We start from the raw sequence: 22,899 nt of genomic DNA on the forward strand, positions 1-22,899 counted from the left end.
CGTTGATACATTACTTTAAGGTATCACTATCAATTTTTAAATTTAAAATTTCTAAAATAAAATATTTGTAATTTTATTTATTCAGTTTGAATTTAAACTCAAATAACTTTCAAACTTTTTAGTAAAAGAATTTGAAATTTTTCGTAGGAAATTTTATTCTTCATAAAATTATTTCAGTGCATTTTTGACGTTTCTTTAATAGTTGACTCAGAAATTTAAATTTAAATACCAAAAATATCAAATTGGTAGAAATTACTAGTATTCAAATATTTTGGCGTTTAAATTTAAATTGCGGTGAAAATAATAGAGATACGATAAAAATACTTTCAATGAATTTTATTGGAAATTGAATTTTCTACAAAAAAGACCTTAGTAATTTTTCACATAAACTTGATAGTTGAGCCAGAATATTAAATTTAAATAATTATTCTATTTTGCAGAGAAAAAAAATAAAAATGTCAAAAGTAATATTATTATTATCAATGTTATTATTTATTGGCATCTATATCAATACAGTTGAAGGATGCCAAGACGGCTGGGTAAGTAGTCATCATAATACAGTAAATAAAAAATTTCTAACTTTAAACTTTGACCAGTAATTTAAAATTTCAATAAAACCGACAATTAAATTTAATTTTTTTAATTTAAAAAAATTTTTCTTGTCGGAAATTTAATTTCCTACAAAATGTCTCTTGAAAATTCAGACCATAAGTCGGATATTCAAATAACTGCCTGTTATTTTTAAAACTCGCGAAATTATAATATTTTTCTTTTCACTTTTGGCCCCATACTTTTGAATTTAAAATTTACGATCTTGCAGACAGATTTTTTTTTGTAGGGATTTTAATTTTCAATAAAATTTTTTCTTGATTTTATAGATAAAAAATTAAAAAATTTTTACTTAAAAATGAAAAATTTTAATCGATTAATAAAATTAATTTTTGTTTTTTTATTCTAGTGCCATCCTAGTCAAGGTTACAAGTGTTGCAAGGGTTATTCATGTGATTCATACTATTTTCAAGGTACTTGTCAAAATAGTGAATATTTTGACTCACCAAGACGTTAACAAAAAGTATGGAAAACAATTAATCCTGCGGATCAGCTTTGAAATTTTCCGCTGTCAATTGTTATACTCAAAAACCCATATACCAGACTCTAAAATCGAGTCCCATTCTCTACACACTATACATCACCTTAATAAACACTTTCGACAAAGGTCTAATAATTCCGAATGATTCCTCGGAGCTCAAAACATTTACATTTATTGAAAATTCAAAAATCAATCAGTTTCAAAAATCCAACTAAAGTCAATTATTTTTTTTTATTACTAATTTTCATACGAAAAGTTAAAAAATAATTAGTAAATAAAATATGAGTACATTTTTTTCTTATTAATATTTATAAGAATTTAAAATATAGAATAAATAGGTTCGATTAAACTGTAATGTAAATAGATAATTAATATAAATATTTAAAATAAATAAACGCTATGTAATATTATATTTATTAAATCTCGCACATTTGCAACTATCCCTTATCTATAATCTTAATTTAAAGAATCAAGATTTTGCATTAAAATCAGTGTTCCGTAATTTTTTGTCGCGATACAATTTGAAAAATGCGCGGGTTGTGGAAAGTCAACAAATATGTGACAGCCTATATCTATTCATGTTTGTTAAATTTGATTACCATAATAGTGGTTTGCTTTTCAGCTGACTGCACTATTCAGAAAATCTCATAGAATCTAATAGATTCTCGTAAATCCCATAAAAATTTTATAAGAATGAAAGTAGTTCGAATTCGCAAGAATAAGAAGTGAGAAAATATCGTCTGAAAAATTATAGTTGTCCTGAAGAAAGCTTGGGATTTGTTCTTACCAATTATTATAATATTCTGAAAACGATATTCTGCGCATGCGCAAAAAAGTGGTAGGGCAAAATCCCAAACTTTCGTTAGGTCTATACTGTAAATATTTTTTGTAAATATATATTCTGTTTAAATTTTACGATGAACTCTCTAAAAATGATTATTTTCTTCGAAAAAACTCTAAATCACTCATAAAGCGGACGAATTTTCTGGATAATTAGATATTACTGGTGAGCATAATTTTTTGATTATTACACTGTAATGTCATATATCAACACTAGAATATTTAGAATTAATTAATTTAATTATATTTGTTATAAAATAATTTTTAACAGTACTTTTCTTATAAGTTGTGTGCATTTTTTTTTTTTTTTTACGTTTAAACATAATACTGCAAAGTTTAAATTTTTGTGTTAAATTCAACAGATTGCATTTGTGTTAATCTTTAACACAAATTTTATGTTAAATAATTGAACATATAAAATTTGTTGTTTTGACAGAAAATTAGTGTAAATTTAATACTCCTCGTGTTAAGGAGTTACGCTACCGGACCTTTTTCTCACACAAAAAAATAAACGGGACTGTCTTTGTTGCACTCGTAGAGTAAATGAGAATTTTAAAACAATTTTTTTCGGAGACGAATTAGAATTTTTGAAAATACGAAATTTCTAACCCTTTGTTAAGGTTTGAAAAAACGCTAAAGACTCTTTATTTGAGGTTTTCAATGTTTGTCCGTGAATGAAATTGGTTTGAAAATCAGTTACCGTTAACCCTTGAGATAAGCTATTAAATACAAGCATACAACCTAACCAATTCAAGTATACTAATCTAACCTTAGTACAACTTATGTAATTTGAACACACACCCTAATAGCCACTTTAGCTTAAAATTGACAGTAATTTGACAATTAAAATTACCGAAATTCGTCAGCAAAAGTTGGAAAGAAAAATTTGCGGTTGATTTTTCCTTAATTTAGGAGTAACTTATGTTACTAGAAAAAAACCTAATAAAAGTTTCTTGGATTTTTTCGTTAAATGTCCGTCAACTTCGGGCTTTTCCGTTTTCGATGAAAATATGTATACAACTTTGCAGTGAATTTGCATTCTAATTCGGGTTGTAAATTTACGTTAAATTCACTAGCAAGTTGCTTACGAATTGTCATCAAAAACGGAAAAATCTCAAGTTGACGGACATTTGACAAAAAATTTCAGGAAACTTTTGTCAAGTAAATTTTTGCTAACCAAACTGTGCTATTAGGGTACAGTAAAATTAATTCATAAAAAATAAATTTATTAACTCAGGAATATGAGAAGGAATGAAAATAATAACAAATGTAATTGCAAATTTGAATAATTACTTGAAATATAGAGAAGTCACAAAAAAAATTCGTTGATAAAAATGTCTTTCAAATTCTGAGTTCTATTAAATATAATATATTGAAAAAGTCAAACAAATTTTATGTTATATGTTAGTCAGGTTATAGGTACAAATATTGTTGAAAATTTAAAGTAAGATTTTTTTTTACTATTTCTTGTAAATACAGAATAAGATAAACTTCAAAATTTATTTTTTCTTCGGAACAACTGTTGACCGCACACGTGAACTATACCATTTTCAAAATCATTACATATTACTGGTAAGCATTCATTTTAATTACTACATTGTAATTTAATGTCAAATTACACAATTATAATAGCGTTTTGAGTTTGCATTATAAATTTGGCAATTTTAACTCATATTTTTGAGTAAAGTTCCCTATATTTGTTTCTATGTGCAAATGCAGTATTATTAATGCTAAATAACTATTTATATTATTTGCTTTATTTTAGCTTGTTAGGTTATTTGAAAAGAAAGGCAAATTTTCGAAACCGACTATCCAGGCCGGCCAAGTTACAGTTGTAATAACTGTGGAAGAGAAAGGCAAAAAAATGGATAATAGTGATGTATTTATTGATAGCACAAGTAAAACACCATTACATGTCGCAATAGATGAGGACGACATAGAACGAGTTAAAAATCTAGTAAATAGTGGGGTCTGTGTAAACACCACTTTTGAAAATGGAACTACACCGTTAGCGCTAGCGATACAAAACAATAGAAATGAGATTGTTAAATATTTGATAGATGAAGGTGCTGATGTAAATGGTGTTTGTGACCATGAAACACCCCTGATTCTGGCTATTAAAACGCATGGGAATAAAATGATTCAGCCTATGAGTATAGACTCGCTTACAGATTTTTGTGAAAGAAGCAATGAAATAATCGATTATCTGATTGATAAAGATGCTGATGTAAATATTTCTTATAAAAATGAATCGCCATTATGTCTGGCTTTTATTCATTGGGGTCGGGATGAATTGGTACAAAATCTAATAGATAAAGGTGCTGATGTAAATTTTGTTTATAAAAATAAAACACCTTTAATTCTGGCGATTAAATACTGTAGAAATAACATTGCTAAATATTTAATAGATAGAGGTGCTGAGATAAACTTTGTTTGTGACCATAAGACGCCCCTATTCGTCGCTATTCAAAATTGGCAAAATGAACTTGCTAAATATCTGATAGATAAAGGTGCTGATGTTAATATTGTTTGTACAAATAAATCGACATTATATTTGGCTATACATTACCGTGCAACTGAATTACCTGAATATTCAATAGATCAAAATTCGGATGCAAATTTTATACCGGAAAATTTCATGATGAGATATGCCTGGAGAAAGAAATTTCCAAAGAAGCTACCGCTATTACATCTAGCAATTGAGAAGGGAGATAAAGAAATAGATAAATATTTAATAGATAGAGGTATTGATGTCAACGATGTTTGTATAAAAATATCGCCTTTATTTGAAGCCATTATGACAGGAAAAATGGAAATAGCCAGATATTTAATAGATGAAAATAATAACGTAGATTTTATTTCAAACGATTCAACGCTATTACGTTTAGCCAGCAAGAGAGAAGGCGATGAAATAGAGGAACATTTAATAGATAAAGGTACCGATGTAATAGCGAAATATTTAATAGATAAAAGTGCCGATGTAAATAGTCTTTATCAAAGTGAATCACCATTATATCGAGCTATTTCTCTCGGTCAAACCGATTTAGTTATATATTTAATAGATAGAGATGCTGACATAAACGCAATTTCGATGAACTCAACGCCACTACATTTAGCTATTCATAGAGGAGACTATATACAAACGCAATATTTAGTAGATAAAGGTGCCAATGTCAATCGTGTTTGTGACGATACATCACCATTATATTTAGCTATTGATAAGTATGAAACGGAATTAGCTAAATATTTAATTGATAATGGAGCTGATGTCAACGGCATTTTCAACAATAGACGAGCGCTTGGTATTAATTATACTGATGAAATTACTGAATATTTACTTATAGCTGGTTTTGATGTCAATGCAAAAGATGAGCATGGAAATGTTGCTGCTGATTATTTCAATTACTCTAATCGATTTACTACTGATACTGTTAAAAGACATCTTGTCAAATTGATTGCTGCTAATTTTTATATATGTCAAAAAAATAAGATGTCCGTTACTCATGAAAAATATGATTCATTACGTGATTCATGTGCAAAAGAAGTTGAATTGATGAAACAGAATTCATTTAGAGTACGTACTCTAACGTATTATGAGTTACTGCGTAATCCGCTTCATAAATCTGCTTTGAAACTAAAACGTTTGTTTCAATATGATCATGAAACAGAATACATATCGTCCGACTCAAATATTTTATTACAGATTCCGTCTTATGAAAATATTATTCAGTACCGTATGGACAGAGCAGTAGAAAGAGCTGAATTATTGGTTCAAGTTGATTACTTCGTTAATTATCTTTCTCAAGATTTATTATTAGCTCCAGAAGTTATAAGAGAAGTTCTTCAATATTTAACAAATAGGGACCTAAAATTACTTTGTAATTTCTCTAAGATGTATTACCAGTTCGACTGCCCAATTTCAAAATACAGTAAGAGACATATTTTTCCAAAACGATTTCTTAGTAATTTTAGTTACAGTAGAATCTTGAGGACATGATTCGATGTATATTTCAAAAATTTTATTTTTATCAGTTACTGTGTTGTGAAATTGGGCAGCCGTATTCTCTAGTAATTTATTCCCAATATTTGATCCTTAACTAGTTTTTTATTTTGATAGCTAATTTTAAAATGAAAAACGAAAATAAAAAGAAAACTAAGCTTTAAAATTTGTTTAAACAAACTCTTGTGAATAAAAAAAATTATTACTGGATCAAAATATAATGCTGACTAGATCCCTGATTAAGAAAAATGATATAATCTATGCTAAGTATATGTCTATATATTAATCGATTTAAATTGTTTTAAATCATTCCAAATTGTTTTGAATCATTTCAAATTATTTTTTTAAATCAGGGATGTTAGTATAATTGTAATACAAATGTATATATTTTAAAACTGTTTTCGCTATATGAATAAAGAATTAATATCGAATTGGGATGATATATTATTTTCATTGTTAAACAATTTATATTTAATTAAATTTCTATAGTATTGATATAAATATATAAAATTATTGATTAGAAAATATTAAAAAATTCTCAAAAGAAAAGTAATTGCAAAATTTAGTAACTCAGGTTAGACTTCTCTAATTTTAATCGTAAAATAATCGAAAGAAATCTATTATTTTCTAATTTAAATCTGATCAAGTTTAAATTGGAGTTTTTTGTCAGGGTTATCTTATTGCAATTTTTTCAAATATAAGATTTTCAGGTAAGAATTTATTGGAATTATTTTCAAGCAACATTAGTTTCTTGATCATTATAAGCCAAAAACTAATAAGAGACATTAAAAAGTGTAAACTTTGTACATATTTTGATTATCAACATTCAATAAAATGTAAATTGTTAATTTCTTAACTCGATGAAATTAATTCGATAGTTTTTTTTTTTTTTATCACATTTAATCATTTTTGCCATATCACTGATAGTTCGATTCCAATTTTCGGCTTAAATATTTAAAGTTTTTAAACTCCATTAAAAATTAATCGTTTCATAATTTGAAAAGTCCAAATAATTATGAATATATATATAAATTTCGCGCCAAAAGATGTCGATATAATTTTATAAAATTACTGACATAAAAATTTTTAAATATTTTGAGATTAGATACTGAATTTTTTTGTATCAACGAAAGACATCAGCCCTCTGATAAATCCTCAAAATTTAATGTTTTTTGTATCTTTCATCGTGGTTGAGACATTTTAGAAAAAAAAATATATTAGACGACTAATAAAAAAAATTTGACCGTGTGTAGATTTTTTTTAAAGAACCCCATGATTAGACAATTATCGAAATCAATAAGTTTGCGAATTAATGATAAGATTTGTCTTATTAAACTTCAATACTAATAAAAATAAACAAAATTTCTGAGAGTAAATTGGTAAGACTTTAACAAACAATTAAATTTGAATCATATTTCATAAATTTGGTACCAATACTCGGTTATTACTCAGTGACTGCAGGTTGTTCGTATTTATTTTTTCATATCCTTGTCATAAGTATACAATTAATAAAAAATTCAATAAAATCTCAGAATTTACTGATTTCAATTAAAAGTAATAAGCGGCAAATTTTTTTTTGTACTTCCAAAATTTTCAATATGTAAATAAATAATAAAAATCCACGATAACACAATTCATATCGATTTGTCAGCACTGATAAGGTTTCAGGGCAGCCCCTGGACACATCATGAAGCCTATTTGTAAGAACTTCTAGACTCAGTGTGTCATATCAACCCCCCGTGTTCCCCTCGCGTTTTTTTACACTGTCCGTAGTACAGGTGAGAAAGGTAAGCGTAAAATAAATAAAAAAAAAAGTAAAAGAGAAAACGTAAGTTAGAAAGAAATAATAAATATTCACTCTCATAGGGAGAGGCCGACAAAATGTATATGAAGAAAAAAGAAGAAAAAAAATTTACCGAGCATTTGAACGATGGCTACGAGTAGTGCGTTACCAACTCGTCATTCAATTACTTATAACTATTTACTTTCGGGTATTTTAATTTAATTAGTCACGTTTTTGCACTTGAGTTATTGTTCTTATAATTCATTTTTTTGTTAATAAGCGAGGGTAATTTTTATTTAAATTAATTACCGGTTGAAAACCGGTAGTAAAAATTGAAAAACGGATCATCAAGAGCAAGATAGTAGTCTCGGAGAAGACTTTTTTCCGGCGATGGACCTCAAGGCTGAAGATGATGAGAATGTCGTCGAAACACGTGAACTTTATTTAGTAAACGCAAATAATCCGCGAGATTCTTTAGTGTCGACGGACGTTATTGTCAGTGATAACGGTAATGAAGACATTAATAATGACTTGACATCGAGTACTATCGCGGGTCTGATGGCTGGACAATCGGCCGTTTGTTTCCCCACTAAATTCAGTAAGTTGATAATAATATTGTATTTAATTTATTGCTTATTGTATTAGCTTTTATTTTATTTTGTTTTTCTTCATAAACTATACGTCAGACGTGTAGGTGGTTTTAAAACCGTCTAACTTGTTATGTTTTATCTAATTAACTAACTTTCTCCTTTACCTCTCGGCTTGATGGTACCCCAAGTTGCTGACACTACCCCACTCAAATTACGTATAACGTAATTTAGGGATTCAATTAAATTATTGTTAAATACATTAACTTATTGAGAAGACGTTGGATGTTTTTTTTTTTTTTTATTTTACTTAAACTTCAATGCTTTGACCAAAGAATTTTTTTACTGTTCGTACGTCAGCGGGTGCGTGTGATTAATTTTTTTTTTTAAATTTGTAAAGTAGTGGTGTAAAAATAATTCGTAAAAAAAGTGGAAATTTGAAAATTTTTTTTAATTTTAAATAAAGGAAATTTTTTTGTGAGTTTAAAATTTTTTTTTTACACACAAGTAATTTGTTTGTCGAATTAAAAATTTTTGTTAATTTTTTTTTGGATATTGAATAAAAAATCAAATTGAACTAATATTTTTTTTTACATTAAAGCATATGATTTTTCGCCGAGTCCTGGTAGTGAAGAACGTCATCAAATAACAATTGGCGTTGGGAAAAGAAAACAACGAAGATATCGTACAACATTTACAAATTTTCAATTAGAAGAACTAGAGCGCGCATTTCAAAAAACACATTATCCAGATGTTTTTTTTCGAGAAGAACTTGCATTGAGAATACAATTAACTGAAGCTAGAGTTCAGGTAAATAATTAAATCCATACTTGTTACTTATCTTTATTTTTACTTCTTACACAGTAAAAAATGAATCGTCAAAGTGTAAAAAAAAGCGTATGTTAAAATTCTGAGTGTTGAATTTTCAACACTTTTGTGTGTTAATTTAACATACAATATTTATCTTGTTTCAACTGTCATAATCGATTGATTTATTAACACACAAAAATGATATTTTATACGAAAGTAACACTTTTTATATGTTACTGTGAAATCATTACACAAAATATGTTAAAAATAATCTCGATCGAAACAAAAGAATTCTCGGATAATTTCAAGTAAAAAGTTAACACTATTGCCCCGGTTGTTTTTCTGGGGGGGAAGTACGACGTGCTACCCATCGTGTAGCCACACTATTGTAATGATCGGCTGGCATTATTCATTATTCATTTCATTTTATAATTTTATTGGATTAATTTTAAGAACATTTTAAGAAAATAATAATAAATGATTGTATGTATATATATATTGAATAATACATGATATTATTATTTTTTATTATTTTTACTAATATTATCGTTATTTTTAATATTTCACTGCTGAAGAATCAATTATCTACAGTTGTTTCATTGATTTTATCTTTACATTAAATAATGTAAAAAATACTTTTGAGAAGTATCCATCAGCACAAAAGCGTATGTCAAATTCAACACTCTTCGAGGGTTGCAAATAACATATGAGTGTGTTAAAACTGAAGGTTACGTTTTCGAAAATTTTGACACTCATGACGTGTTACTTTTAACATACACGAGTGTAACATTTTCAAAACAAACGACGTACGTTGAAATAACATATAAATAAGTGTCAATCGATCGTTTTACACACGAAAGTGTCAATTTTGACGAATCCTTTTTTACTGTAGTTTCAAACGTTTGCTTTATAGTACAGTGTGGGTATTAATATAATTAATTGATTGATAAAATATCAATAGGTATGGTTTCAAAATCGTCGAGCTAAATGGCGCAAACAAGAGAAACAATGCAAAGTTGGTATGTCATCACATATAACGGAAACTTGTCAAGAAGTACAGCAACATCATCAACAGGCACATCATCATCACCATCACCATCATCACCACCAGCAGCCACAGGGCACTGATCAGTTATTGTTGGAAGCTCCACTAGGTAGTCCTCCGCCAATTTATTTGGGTATGGAGTGGGCGGGTTTTTCTCCATTTACAAATGTCACCACAACATCACCGCTCATTATTAATGGGTTAAATAAACCACCAGAAAATGATGATAACCCGCTTTTAGATCCTGATTTATTGCAACTAAAAACACCGCGATCATAAGTGCACTTTTTTTTACTTATTAATAATTTTATTTATTTATTTATTTAAAATAGTTTAATCGTTGATATTGAGGTTTAAGTAGAACTAAGACTCAAGTCAAAATAATTTTATTTTAAGAAATTTGTTTAGTGTACAAAAGAAGGTGAGATATAATAGAGCACTACGTAAATTTTAAAAAATGACATAATTTGTGTACAAAAGTATCAGGTTTCAGAAAAAAAATTATTTAAATTTATTAAAAATTTGCGGTAAGGCCAGAAATTTTTTTTTTTGTATTTCAAGAGCTTTCGGTTATTGAAAATAAAAAAATTAATATTTTTATCTAAAAGCATTTAATAAAGAAATTATTCTTTTTAAAATGACTCAATAAATTATAATAAAAATAAAAATATTTTATGTAACTCATGCTGAAAAATACGCCGTTAACTGACTATAGAGCCTCATAAAATTTTCTATTAAAATACAGTCCTTTCTGATTGGTCAAAAGAGTGGCTTAATATATATTAAAACACTGATTTTTATATTAAACCACTAAATTTTAGTGAAATAGGCCGAGTATATCCCTACTCAATAATTCAAGCCAATGACTTATCTATCACTTTTATCTCTTATGACGTCACTTTGAAGTTGGCTGCCTTATTAACATGACCAAAATCTCTAGACTGCACATGCGCATTTGATTAATCAGTTCACGCATGTGTAGATCAAGGCAACGTCAGCTGAATTTTATAACCTTACATATCTCTATTAATTGATACAACATAACACTAAAGATTACTTTTTTTTATTGAGTTAAGTTTTTTTAAGTGAATAGTACTAAACAAAGTATTCAATTTCCGGAAGTATAAATCTTTTTTAATAATAATAAAGTTAATTATTTTCATAACTCTGACTGCATGACGCTGACTTTAGACATTCAATGGCGTTTTTCTTCGTGCATTCATTACATAAACTATTGTATACATCTAGTGACATCGAGTATTATACTCTCGTGTGTTGGCAACACTCGTGCCACAAAACTCACACTCGAGTATAATACCGATTTCACTAGATGTATAAGATACTATTTATTACTTAACGATAAAAATAGTATATTACACACCAAGGGAACAAAGTATGACGTTTAAAACCCCGTGTATAATTGCCTAGAGCCAAAGACGAGTAGGATGGCGCATGCGCTGATTTTTATAATTTGTTTTCTTATAAAAGAAAAAAAAAACTTTCTTCCTTCTAAACAGGGCAGGAATTTAAACTTTCGGTGCAAATATGGTGAGAAATATTAAAAAATTTTCTCTTCACTGGCTCCGTAATACGTCACCTTCTTCTATATAAATAATAATAATAAAATAATATAAATATAAATATATAATAGATAAACAAATAGAATAAAATAGTAACGTTTTCTTTATTTCAATGTGCATATATTACATTTTTTAAATTGTTTATTTTATTTTAATTATTTATTATAATTAATTAATTAATCAACCGATTAATCAATTAAATATTGTTAACCAATCAATTTGTAATATAAAATTAATTAATTAACATTAACTTTATTTGTCTCCTTTCACACATTAACTTACGAACAATCAAGCAATTTGAAGTACTCCTTAAATGTTATTATTAATTTTTTTTTTTTTTTTTATAATCACGAAGAAGAAACTGATTATTTCCCTGAACTTTCGTTATCTTTATAGGATTTTAATGAATGGCAGGAGTGTGTGATGATATTATCCAAATTAAAAATTTTTTACAAAAAAAAAAAAAATATATAATAAAATAAAAATAAAATTAATAACAGATGAGAAGAAATAAATTTTACCGAAAATGATTTGAGATGCATAATAAATACCAATTTACTTTAAATAAAAAAATAATCCATTATTATGCAACGTATGAATATTCATCGGCACTATTTTGCGTACGTTCGATGTATTGTTTGTCAATAAGTGCTTCAATACATTTTTTAATCATGCTAATTGTTGGAGCGAATGTTACTTTTGATTGCCCTAGTACCTGAAATAATAAAATTTTATTATTTATTAATCATTTAGTGTTCATTAATCAAAAAGATACCGCGTTATAGATCTCATAATAGTCCAGATTAAAAAAAAAAAAAAAAAGTGGGTGCGTGTTTATGTACGCGCGGTAAAAATTATACTTCTTTGACGTGACTAAAAAAATTTCGTAATGAATTCTAATAATATATGTAGAGAAATGTTCATACTTTTTATTAAAATTAGAAAAAAATTTTAAAATCATAAAAATGACAGCAATTTATTATTAGATAACTCAGTCAAACCCTTTTTCTTTTAATTTTTATACTCAACCCTCAAAGCCAAGCTAACGACAGTCTACTGACATCACAATTATCATAATTGTAACAACATCTTACAATAATATAATTCTTGATTAAACGTTAATTTGTGACCAAAAATTTAATGGCGAACTCTGGTCGAGAAATTTGTAACGATCATTTCGCATTCAAACAGGCTCGTCATTTAGAACCTTCTTATGACTGAACCTCAACATGACGGTCATTTCACATTACTAGCTACGATCAAATTGACAACAACTTCCGGCTTTTGTAACTGTTGACTACAAATTGTTACCGACTTTCCCAGAAACTTGACGACAATCTATTGTCACAGCCTGTCATCTTTCTGAGAGAATTGACAGCAACTTTCTGTCAACTAATAAAATGCTAATTTTTGCTATCAACTTTCTCAGAAAGTTGGCAACCAGTTGCCGTTAACTTACGAAAATCTAGATTTATGCGGTCAATTTGATGAAAAGTTGTTGCAGTAAGTTGTCGCTAGCTTGACCATCAGGGTATACAAAAAATTCAATTATCTTAGACGGCCAACTTTATGCTGTCAAATTTTCGTTCTCGGCGCGCGCGCACCCGTTATTTAAAATGTAACTCTCAACGCGCCAAAAAAAGTATAATTTAAAAAAATACGTACAGTCGAGTCGCGTTATAAGTCCTATTAGTATCTCTCTCATATTAACGTGAGTCTGGTTAAAAGAAAAAGATACAAGTCGGACTTATAACGCGACTCGACTGTATTAAAAATTTACCTCTTGAACCAGCTGATTATGTCTCAGCATTTTCCGACTCTTCAAAATCCTCACAATAGCCGCTTGTATATATAATTTACGATCATCATCAACACTTCGTCTCGTAGCTTCCATTTCCGCGGGTACGTCTTTCTGCAATGCGCCAGTAACCCGGAACTTGGTGCGTTTATTGTAATACTCTAAATTTAAAGTCAACACAGTATCTTCCTCGAGCTCTCCCTCGTCCCCAGATCTTTTAAGGATCTTGCAGTCGACCAAACTCGCCGCATGTTTTACCAATTGATCATGAGACAATCTCAGTGATGCCGCAGCTTCGCGACAGGGCATAGAATCGCATTGTTCGAACAACAGCAGCAATGCCATCTGGTAAGTCTGCACCGTAACTAAGTACGGCTTCTTTAAGTAATTAAATTTTAATTCACCCTGGCATAGCGGATGAAGCCACGTTAATTTACGTCCGCTAAATTGGGCATGATAAAAGCTTTCGAAAGCCTGAATCGACCTTTCTAGTTGCTGCGGAACATGGAAAGGTCCTAAGGAAGCGGGCAAACTGAGCGGCCAAGCACCAGCCTGTAGCACGTAGACAACAAAGCCGATTCCCAGTTGATTTTCGGCATTGCGTTCGCGTAAACTCGTAGTAAATTTAGTATTGAGATCCATCGACACCGACATGTCAGTGAACATACGATGTAATTTATTTGTAAATTCGTAACCACACGTTTGTTTCAATCTATCAATCATCGTTTCTTCAGCGTCCATCGACTGGGACTGCTGGTGAATCAATCTCTTGGCTAGCATACGGGCGTAGAATTTTTGAAATACGTCTTTGTCATCGACGTATTTAAATACAATTATAGATTTGGCTAATTTGTCATCGATCTCCGACTCCGAGATACCTTTCGCTGACTTTTTTAATAAAGAATCGCAGTACTTGGCTAGTAGTTCAGGTGCACGGGCTGGTTGACGTTCGGGACGATGATTTACTGCCGCTGAACAAGCTTTGTCTAGAGCAGCAATGAATGCTTGGTCGCGTTTGAAAACTTCTTCGATCATCGCTGAATATTTTGAGTGAACGTCAAGCATTCCCTCGACGAATTGTATGTGAATTGTATCACCCTGCAGGTGTCCTATGGCATTCAAGCCCTGCTGGGTTATATGCTGGGTAAGTTTTTGTATCACTGGGGTCAGAGCACCGGGAAGAGGACGCAGAAGAGGATACAGAAGCGACAAATTACGTCGGTGCTCTTGTTCTACCATCGACTCAGCTTCTGTATGGAGCCAGGTAACGTGCGCTGCGATCATTTTTTCTTCACAGCACTGGCGGACTTTGCTCACGGAGCTGTGGTGTAAAAATTTACGGGCACGGAGTTCTTCTTGGCCTAGTCTCCAGGTAACGCGTTCCATGTAAACGGTAACGTCGGCTTTCTGAAGATACTCCGCAGCTTCGCGGACAAAAAATTCACCTGAAGCTTCAAGGAACGGAGTCTCGAAAATCTCTTGGTACATATTCAGCTCTCCTTTCATTTTGTACGCCTCCACGCTGACAAATGATTGTATCACTCCGCATATTACGTCAGATGTTGTCAACTCTGCTTTGCCAATTCTGTCCGCGTGGATGCCCTCCAAGAGCAGCGTCACCAGGGACTTACGTAAGGGGGTTATCATTTTCTTCTTCCAGATATCGAGACCCAGTTCGCCGATCTCCATTTGCTCTTGATACTCGGGGGAGTTCGTTGAAGACGAGCCGTAGATTATTTCAGCCTCAGTCAACTTTTGCTTCTTTATGTGCTGCTGGTTTAAATACAAGTAGAGACGATGGAGGTAATTTATTCCTTGCGAGTATTCGTTCCAGGCTTTGTGGTAAGCTTGCAGTAGTCCTGTCTCTCCTTGACTTTTCACTTCGGTCAGGATTTCCGACACGTGGATTTCGAGAAATCTTTTTGTTTCATTGTATAGACGGTCTGCTAATGGCTCTGGATACGCAACGCACAGCGAGTACACGTCGCTGTTAATAAATGTAAAGATATTATTGATATTAATTTGTGGTACTGTAATATCGTAAAAATTATTTTGATGAGTTTGCTAGAGTTTTAGTTTATGCAGAGAATTATTTTGTTTTAAGTCTAAAGCAGGATAAAAATATGATGAAGTTAGCAGACAATTAACAATATTGGGGTTTTTTTTTTAATTGATTACGAAAAAAAAAAAAAAAACTAAAAATATGCACATGTAGAAAATTAAAGAAATGGTAGGTACAATTTTTTAAAATATTTTTTTTTTATAATTTATGGTTTTTAAAAAAATTAAATTATTGGATGTCGGCTAATTTCAGTACTGTATAAAAATCTGTAAATTATTTTATTTTTTAGCTCTTATACAGAAAAAAAGGATTTCTCGGCTCAAGAAAATTTCCGTTTTTATTCCACAGTGCAAAAAATTTCTTAGGACAAGTAAAAAATTTTAGCGCCAAAAAATATTTTTTTCTGTGTATTTTTAAAAAGTAAAAATTTCAAGTTAAATTAATTTTTCTTTGTTATGTGTCGAAAATTTTCAATTGTTCTGTTAAAAATACGTATAAAAAAATATTTTATCCTGGGATATTTAGTCTAGTGATATTTTATGCTTACCTATCTAATGAATTTTAAATCTTAATCTTCAGTAATTTAAACTGGTAAAGTTAAAATTTTTAAATTTTAACTTGAAATATTTATTGACAAATTATTCATCTTTTTTCAGGCAATTTATGTTTGTAAAAGTTAAAAAAATTTTAATTAAAATATAAATAATTATCTAAAGTAAATTTATAAGCAAAATTTTTGTCTTTATTCAGAAAATTTATAAGCTGTCAACTTCTTGAAAAAATTTTAAATTAAAAGTCCATGGAGAACCAAATTTTCAAGTTCATTTTTCCAAAGGTCATTAATGAGGACACTCTTAGGAATTGCCGCCTTCCCCTTTTTTTTAAATATCTCCCACAACTTTGAATAATAACCATTAAATTCATTACTAATTAATTAATTAATTAAAATATTTTTGTCCTATTTTACAACTAAACGTCAGTAAATTAATAATCGTAAGTTTACTGATGCTGTCAATTTTTTGTCAGCTTGTCAGCAACTCAACTTTTACTGTTCTGATCCTATAAATTTAAAATTTTGTCTGCTAATTTACTGCTCTGGAAATTTAATCAAAAAATCACCGAAGTTCAAATTTAAATTCAAACTTTCTGTTCAGTCTCGAATTTTTTTCACTGACTTGCAACTTTAAAAAAAATTACTACACGTTTCTTTTTTAAAAAATCGTTCTTAAGTTCCAGTGAATTAAATTTGGTAAATTTTTTAACAAACTCATCAATTTTTAAATTGATCTAAAAAATTATCATTAAATTCATACCTAAAGCGATCGTTCCAAGTTGATCTCGGTACATCACCTAGTGTAATAACACCTTTTACAGTTTCTTGTAAAACTCCCCACGTTTGCTTGAAATCAACTTTCCTCGGTTTCAAAGACATCTTTATTTTTTTGTTTATCAATTCCAACTGAAACAAAATTACAATAAATAAATATAATTGCAAATGTAGCAGACAAAATTTTTTAATTACATATAAAAAAAATTAAATAATTAAAATAATAAAATTTTAAAAAATGTATGTACTGTATTTTAAATTTTCTACCCATGCATTTTTTTAATTTTTAATTTATTATTTAAATTTTTAAAAATTATCAGAAGCCCGCTAATTTTACTATCGATGAATAAATTAATTAATTAATAATTAAAATTTGTAACCTTCAATTTTTTTAAAATTATAAATTAATATTAATAAATGTTATTTTTTTTTAACTTGACTTGGCATTGAAGAAATTGGCAACAATCCAAATCTTCAATTTTATACAAATCATCGTGTTATTTAATTCAAATAATAAATAATTATTTAAATAATTAATCAAACAAATAAATAATTAAATTAATTAATAAACTAAATATTTAATTGCAAAAAAAAATTACAGAGATGTTTTTTCTTTTAAAATTTTATTTAAATAATTTTTTATAATTAATAATAATAATTGATGTAAAAAAAAAGTAATTAAAAAATGAATAAATAATAAATGAGAATTGACCTCGTGTTTAAAAAATAACCAGCTGATGACTCAATTTACTGGAAAATGAATAAATTTAAAAATATTTATCGTGATATTTAAATAATTAAATTAATTACAACAAATAAAATAAAATAAAGTAAAAATTTAGAAAGTTCTGGAGTAAAAATGTTAATAAGATGACATGTACTTACAATTAAAATAAAAAATGAACAAAATCAATTTCTTAATCTTTAAAAATCACTTATAAATCCTTCGACTACGTACCACTTATTTATCAAATAACAACACATTACTTATTAGAAATAAACTTAACATTTGTAACCATATTTTCTAACTCACATGCATTATAAATATATATACATATACATATAGATATAATACAATCAAATTTTTTTTTGCTATCAGTTAAAAATTTTTAATAGAAAGAACGATCGAGTTTACTTTTTATTTTGATAATTATTTTTTTACGAGGACTGTTAATATACTTTTGTTTTAGGAAATGTTATTTATTGTTGTTATTATTTGTTGTTAATTATTACTTTTACTGTGAAATTGTTTAGATATTACTTTACTTAGTGTTTATTATTTATTATTATTTTATTTATTTTTTTTTTTTTACGTAAAAAACACGATTCTGATACAACCTTTAGTGCGAGAGTTGTCTTACGTTAGAAATGGGAAATAACATGCTGCCATTTTTTGTTGAGATGATAAGAGAGGAATTTATTTTATGTAGAGATGATAGGAAATTTTTCAAAATTAAAAAATTATATATAAGGTTGTTAAGGCGTGGCGCGCAGTTTCATGGCAAGGGCGCGCGGTAAAATTTTGAATTTCGCGCTGTATGAAAAATAGTAAGTCGCATTCATTTTCTTTAAACAAATTAATATTTCGATTATTCTGTCACTAATTATACTAAATGTCACTGAATATATACCTATATTATTTATATCGCGTTACTAATTCCAAAACTATATATTTTTATATTCACTTTTGGTTTTAGGGAACTTCTCAAAAGAGTAATTATTTTCTGTAAATGTTATTTCGATGTGTTTTGCATTCTAAAATTCCTTTTCGATAATATTTTGTTTCGTAATTTTTTGCTGTTACAAATTTTAAATTTCATACTTTATGAGTGTGAATGTAGCAGACGTCAGACGAATTTGAAATTATAAATAAATAGAGTAAATAATTTTAAAAAATGTACTTGTGAATTTTTCAATTTTTTAAATGCGCAATTCTTTTAAATTTTATTTTATCAATTATTAACTCTGTTTATTAATCATTTTAAATTTGTCTGATGTCTGCTACATTCAAACTCATTTATACTTTTACTTTATTCATCACTATTTCTTTTCGACGAGCTAGTCTACTCGACATCTTGTCACAATTCGAATATTTTGCATCAAACAAATGCTTTTGGACATACCCCCCTCAGATCATTTCAAATTAGATTTCAAAATCAGGCGGGATATTTGAAAAATAAAATACTTTTAGCTTCTCTAGCGGCAATATTCAAATTCCATTTACTTTAGCGCCACTCTTGGTAAATTTTTGAACTTGAAAGCTTCAACACAAACCTAACAAGTCACTCCTGTTGCTCCTGTCTTGCTACAGTGATTTTTAACAAAATAAAAAAACAATTTAATAATATAAATACGTATAGAAAAAATGGTAATTTAAAAATTATTTGATATTTTCATTTTTTTAAATTATTAATCTATATAATTACTCATAATTACTTTTAATTGATCATTGTAATAAGTAAAATAAGTTTCTAGGTTATACATTATGATGATTGTCAATGACACTGCATGTTTATAATATTTTGCTTTCGTTAAATTCATCTTAATTAATAATTAGTCAGTTAATTAGTTAAAAAAACTATAATTAAATTTATTGCTTCAATAATTTTCTTATTTTTTAGAGTATCTTAGCGTACAATGGAGGCGCAATAATCGCAATGAAGGGAAAAAATTGCGTAGCGATAGCCGCTGATCGTAGATTTGGTATCCAAGCGCAGACGATAACGTGCGATTTTGAAAAAATATTTGAAATGGGGCCACATTTATTTGTTGGAATTCCTGGACTGGCAACTGACGTGCAAACAGTAAAAGAACGTTTGCGTTTCCGTTTAAATTTATATGAACTTAAAGAGAACCGGCGCATGCATCCCAAGACATTTGCGTCCGTAGTCTCTAATTTGTTGTACGAAAAACGCTTTGGTTCGTATTTCGTTGAGCCGATTATCGTTGGACTGGACCCGGAGACATTCGAGCCATACATTTGTAATATGGATTTGATTGGTTGTCTCAATGAGCCCGAGGATTTCGTCGTCGGTGGAACTTGCGAGGAACAGTTGTACGGAATGTGCGAAACTGTCTATGAACCGGACCTTGAACCAGAGGATTTATTTGAAACCATCAGCCAGGCTCTGGTAAACGCTTGCGATCGTGATGCTATTTCTGGTTGGGGTGCTATCGTTCATATTATGTAAGTTATTTTATTATTATTTTAAGAAATTTTAAACTTCAGAGTTTAATTTTTTACTTTAAAAGGTTCTTCCCATTTATTATCTCCCGCCATTATTTAAAAATCACAATCCAAGTTTAAATATGATCACAATTTTTTTTTTAAATTTTATTTAAAAAATAATTCTGAAGAGATGTTAATATATCAAGAGTCTAGATATATATGAGTACATTTATAAAATCCTCTTTATATTAAATATCTTTCTCATTGTCGTTGTGTTGGATTTTTTGTCAGTACATAAGTATGCTTAGTATGTAAATTATAATATACATATGAGATGTAGAGATGCACTGGGTTTCCTATTATATTAAATAAAAAAAAATAAACCACTTAATTTAATGCGACTTGCTAAAAAAACATTACATCTGCTTAACTAATTATAGTGTTTTATTTATTACATCACTTAGTTAGATTATATCTTAAAAATAGAGACAGTCGAAATAATAACTAATTCGTTTGGTTTTTTTTTAATTTTAATGTTTGTATGAAATAGTTTTTTTTTTTTTTCAATTTTCATTTAACAACTAGATAACATTGGATATCTTTTCAAGCTTTACAATTTACACGCACCCAAGTGTTGTTATTTTTTAAATTTAAAACTTTAGAGTTTATTTTTTTAAAAGAGTTTTAAAAATTTTACTCACTCAATTTAAATAAATGACCTAGTTTATTTATTAACAATAAAAAACTTGGGGAAATAAATATTTAAGAATATATAAAAAAAGTCATTATTATTATAATTATTAATAAGTCAATTGATAAATGTAATTTATTATTTTTTTAAATAATTTTTACTGAGCTAAATAATATTAAAAACTAGGTTGTTGAAATGAAAGTAGAAGTAGGCCATTTAACGCGATTGTCTAATTTATAATTTAAAAAATATTTTATTTTTGAATGTTAGCTCGCGGAAATGGAAAAGAAAGAAAAGAAAAGATGAGATTTAAAGTAAAGAGAAACAAAAGACAATTGTTTTAAAAATTTTTATTTTCATCTAAAGGCTTCATTTTGATTTATTTATACACTATTTTATTAAATTGGCAAATAAAAAGATTTATTAAATAAAATAATTAAGAAAAAAATCTTAAATATGCCATTAAGTAAATTTCATAAAACATTTTTACACTAAAATAAAAATCCCACAGCAAATATTAATAATAATTCGCTTACATAATAAATTATTAATTATGTATAAGTTAATTATTATAATTAAAGATTAATAGATTAAAATATACAAAATAATTAAATTCAATTCTGTTTTTATTATCTTACGTTAATATTTTTTTTATGTTTATTGTAATTATTAATAATTTATTTAATTGCCATAAAAGTTCAAATTTTTCTACACTTAAAAATGACATAAAAAAAAATACTATTATTTATACTAATTAATTTATTCAAAAAAGTTTCTATTTATTAATTATCTTTATCTACTCCGCAGTATTTCAATAAATATTAAAAATGTCTTTACTCAAATTGATAAAAATAAGTCAAATAAAATTTATTATTTTTTTTTTTTTTCAGTGAAAAGGACAAGGTCACTACCCGAACAATTAAAACTCGTATGGATTAAATAAAATTAAGGATTGAATTAAAGTAAATGATAATTCATGTCAACAATTACGCATTTTTTCATAAATAAAAATTATTAAAATTATCAATTATTATTATTATTTATTAACAATAATTGCAATTTATATCAAATAATTTTTTTATTATTAAAAAAATAATCAGTCATAATTTGAGTATAAAATCTAATATATTTATAAATTTTTTTAAAAACTGGAAAATTTTTCAGTTTAATTTTACATGAAGAATTTTTTAATCCCACAATAAAAAACTAATTATTTTTAACATTGGTATTATAAATAAAAATAATTATCGAAATAAAATTAATTTTTAATACACCACGTTGTTAAAACAAACTAAAAAGTATAAAATAATATTTCTCAGTTTCATTAAAATTTAAAACCACATACAAATTCCGAACTTCTTACAGATAGTCCTGAAAATTTATAATTGTGAATTTTTAATAGTTATGAAAATACTTGTAAGATTTAAAACGAAAAACGTGGGGCGCATGCAATATATAACTATAAGAAGTGTAGAGAAGAGCTGTCAATGAAAAAACTTACAAATCAGTCCATATTATTTGCAATGCATTAAAATTGTTCGTTAAACTATTAATGCATCAATTATCTGTTGCATGCGCCCCATGTTTTTCGTTTTAAATCTTACAAATATTTTCATAACTATTAAAAATTCACAATTATAAATTTTCAGGACTATCTGAAGAAGTTCGGAATTTGTATGTGGTTTTAAATCTTAATGAGATTGAGAAATATTATTTTATACTTTTTAGTTCGTTTTAAAAACGTGGTATATTAAAATTTTTTTTTATTTCGATAATCATTTTCTGCTTTTTAGTATTGTGTGAGTGAAATTTTGAAATCGATTTTAAAGGCCTGGATAAGATAATGACGGAGACATGCGACGAAATTCAGGTTTATTTCAGTTTTTTTTCACTTAATCAAATCTGAAATAGAAAATTGCTATTTCTACTTACCAATACATCGAAATCATTTTTCATAAGATTTATTCTTCAAAATATTAAAACAAATCAAAGCCAGATTCTTTTTAGCTAAAAATTTTGAATATATGACTCTATTCATGGTGCTGGAGGTCCTAGTCGTCACATTCTTTCCATCTCCTTCATTGTATTTTCATTACACGGTGTTTGTTTATCTGTTA

At 27.9% G+C, this 22,899-nt stretch overlaps 4 protein-coding genes across 6 annotated transcripts; 3 read left to right on the forward strand and 1 right to left on the reverse strand.

The window, feature by feature from the left end:
* Positions 1-2,009: 2,009 nt before the first annotated feature.
* Positions 2,010-6,318, forward strand: LOC103579982 (ankyrin-2). Its single transcript, XM_008561564.2, has 3 exons — positions 2,010-2,096; positions 3,410-3,502; positions 3,696-6,318. The coding sequence occupies exon 3, from the start codon at positions 3,795-3,797 to the stop codon at positions 5,925-5,927; it is 2,133 nt and encodes a 710-aa protein (XP_008559786.1). The 5' UTR covers positions 2,010-2,096; positions 3,410-3,502; positions 3,696-3,794; the 3' UTR covers positions 5,928-6,318.
* Positions 6,319-8,103: 1,785 nt separating this feature from the next.
* On the forward strand, positions 8,104-10,434 carry LOC103579984 (aristaless homeobox protein-like). The gene is made up of 3 exons (XM_008561565.1): positions 8,104-8,311; positions 8,902-9,110; positions 10,072-10,434. The coding sequence occupies exons 1-3, from the start codon at positions 8,104-8,106 to the stop codon at positions 10,432-10,434; spliced, it is 780 nt and encodes a 259-aa protein (XP_008559787.1).
* A 1,404-nt stretch (positions 10,435-11,838) lies between these two features.
* On the reverse strand, positions 11,839-18,263 carry LOC103579985 (cullin-2). 3 transcript variants are annotated; one of them, XM_014439711.2, is made up of 4 exons: positions 17,881-18,263; positions 16,909-17,054; positions 13,516-15,520; positions 11,839-12,450 (listed from the first exon to the last, which is right to left on the reverse strand). In XM_014439711.2, exons 2-4 carry the CDS (start codon positions 17,025-17,027, stop codon positions 12,319-12,321), a joined length of 2,256 nt encoding a protein of 751 aa, XP_014295197.1. In that variant the 5' UTR covers positions 17,028-17,054; positions 17,881-18,263; the 3' UTR covers positions 11,839-12,318. The 3 variants fall into 3 exon arrangements, with proteins under 3 accessions (XP_014295197.1, XP_014295196.1, XP_014295198.1); XM_014439710.2 differs by having other exon boundaries at positions 17,808-18,262; XM_014439712.2 differs by lacking the exon at positions 17,881-18,263 and adding an exon at positions 17,635-17,706.
* Positions 18,264-19,183: 920 nt separating this feature from the next.
* LOC103579986 (proteasome subunit beta type-3) lies at positions 19,184-21,805 on the forward strand. Its single transcript, XM_008561567.1, has 3 exons — positions 19,184-19,290; positions 19,544-20,109; positions 21,673-21,805. Exons 1-3 carry the CDS (start codon positions 19,288-19,290, stop codon positions 21,719-21,721), a joined length of 618 nt encoding a protein of 205 aa, XP_008559789.1. The 5' UTR covers positions 19,184-19,287; the 3' UTR covers positions 21,722-21,805.
* The last annotated feature ends 1,094 nt before the right edge of the window (positions 21,806-22,899 follow it).

Source organism: Microplitis demolitor, chromosome 2 (genome assembly GCF_026212275.2).
Source record: "Microplitis demolitor isolate Queensland-Clemson2020A chromosome 2, iyMicDemo2.1a, whole genome shotgun sequence".
Taxonomy (NCBI): Eukaryota; Metazoa; Arthropoda; class Insecta; order Hymenoptera; family Braconidae; genus Microplitis; species Microplitis demolitor.

Bases quoted from the DNA above. Each gene is read 5' to 3' on its own strand.
- LOC103579984 (XM_008561565.1), top strand. From the start codon at position 8,104: ATGGACCTCAAGGCTGAAGATGATGAGAATGTCGTCGAAACACGTGAA. The intron at 8,312-8,901 runs GTAAGTTGATAA...TTTACATTAAAG, and splicing joins TTGTTTCCCCACTAAATTCA to CATATGATTTTTCGCCGAGT. The intron at 9,111-10,071 runs GTAAATAATTAA...AAATATCAATAG, and splicing joins TAACTGAAGCTAGAGTTCAG to GTATGGTTTCAAAATCGTCG.
- LOC103579985 (XM_014439711.2), bottom strand. From the start codon at position 17,027: ATGTCTTTGAAACCGAGGAAAGTTGATTTCAAGCAAACGTGGGGAGTT. The intron at 15,521-16,908 runs GTATGAATTTAA...ATTTATTAACAG, and splicing joins ACTTGGAACGATCGCTTTAG to CGACGTGTACTCGCTGTGCG. The intron at 12,451-13,515 runs GTAAATTTTTAA...TTATTATTTCAG, and splicing joins ATAATCAGCTGGTTCAAGAG to GTACTAGGGCAATCAAAAGT.
- LOC103579986 (XM_008561567.1), top strand. The intron at 20,110-21,672 runs GTAAGTTATTTT...TTTTTTTTTCAG, and splicing joins GGTGCTATCGTTCATATTAT to TGAAAAGGACAAGGTCACTA.
- LOC103579982 (XM_008561564.2), top strand. From the start codon at position 3,795: ATGGATAATAGTGATGTATTTATTGATAGCACAAGTAAAACACCATTA.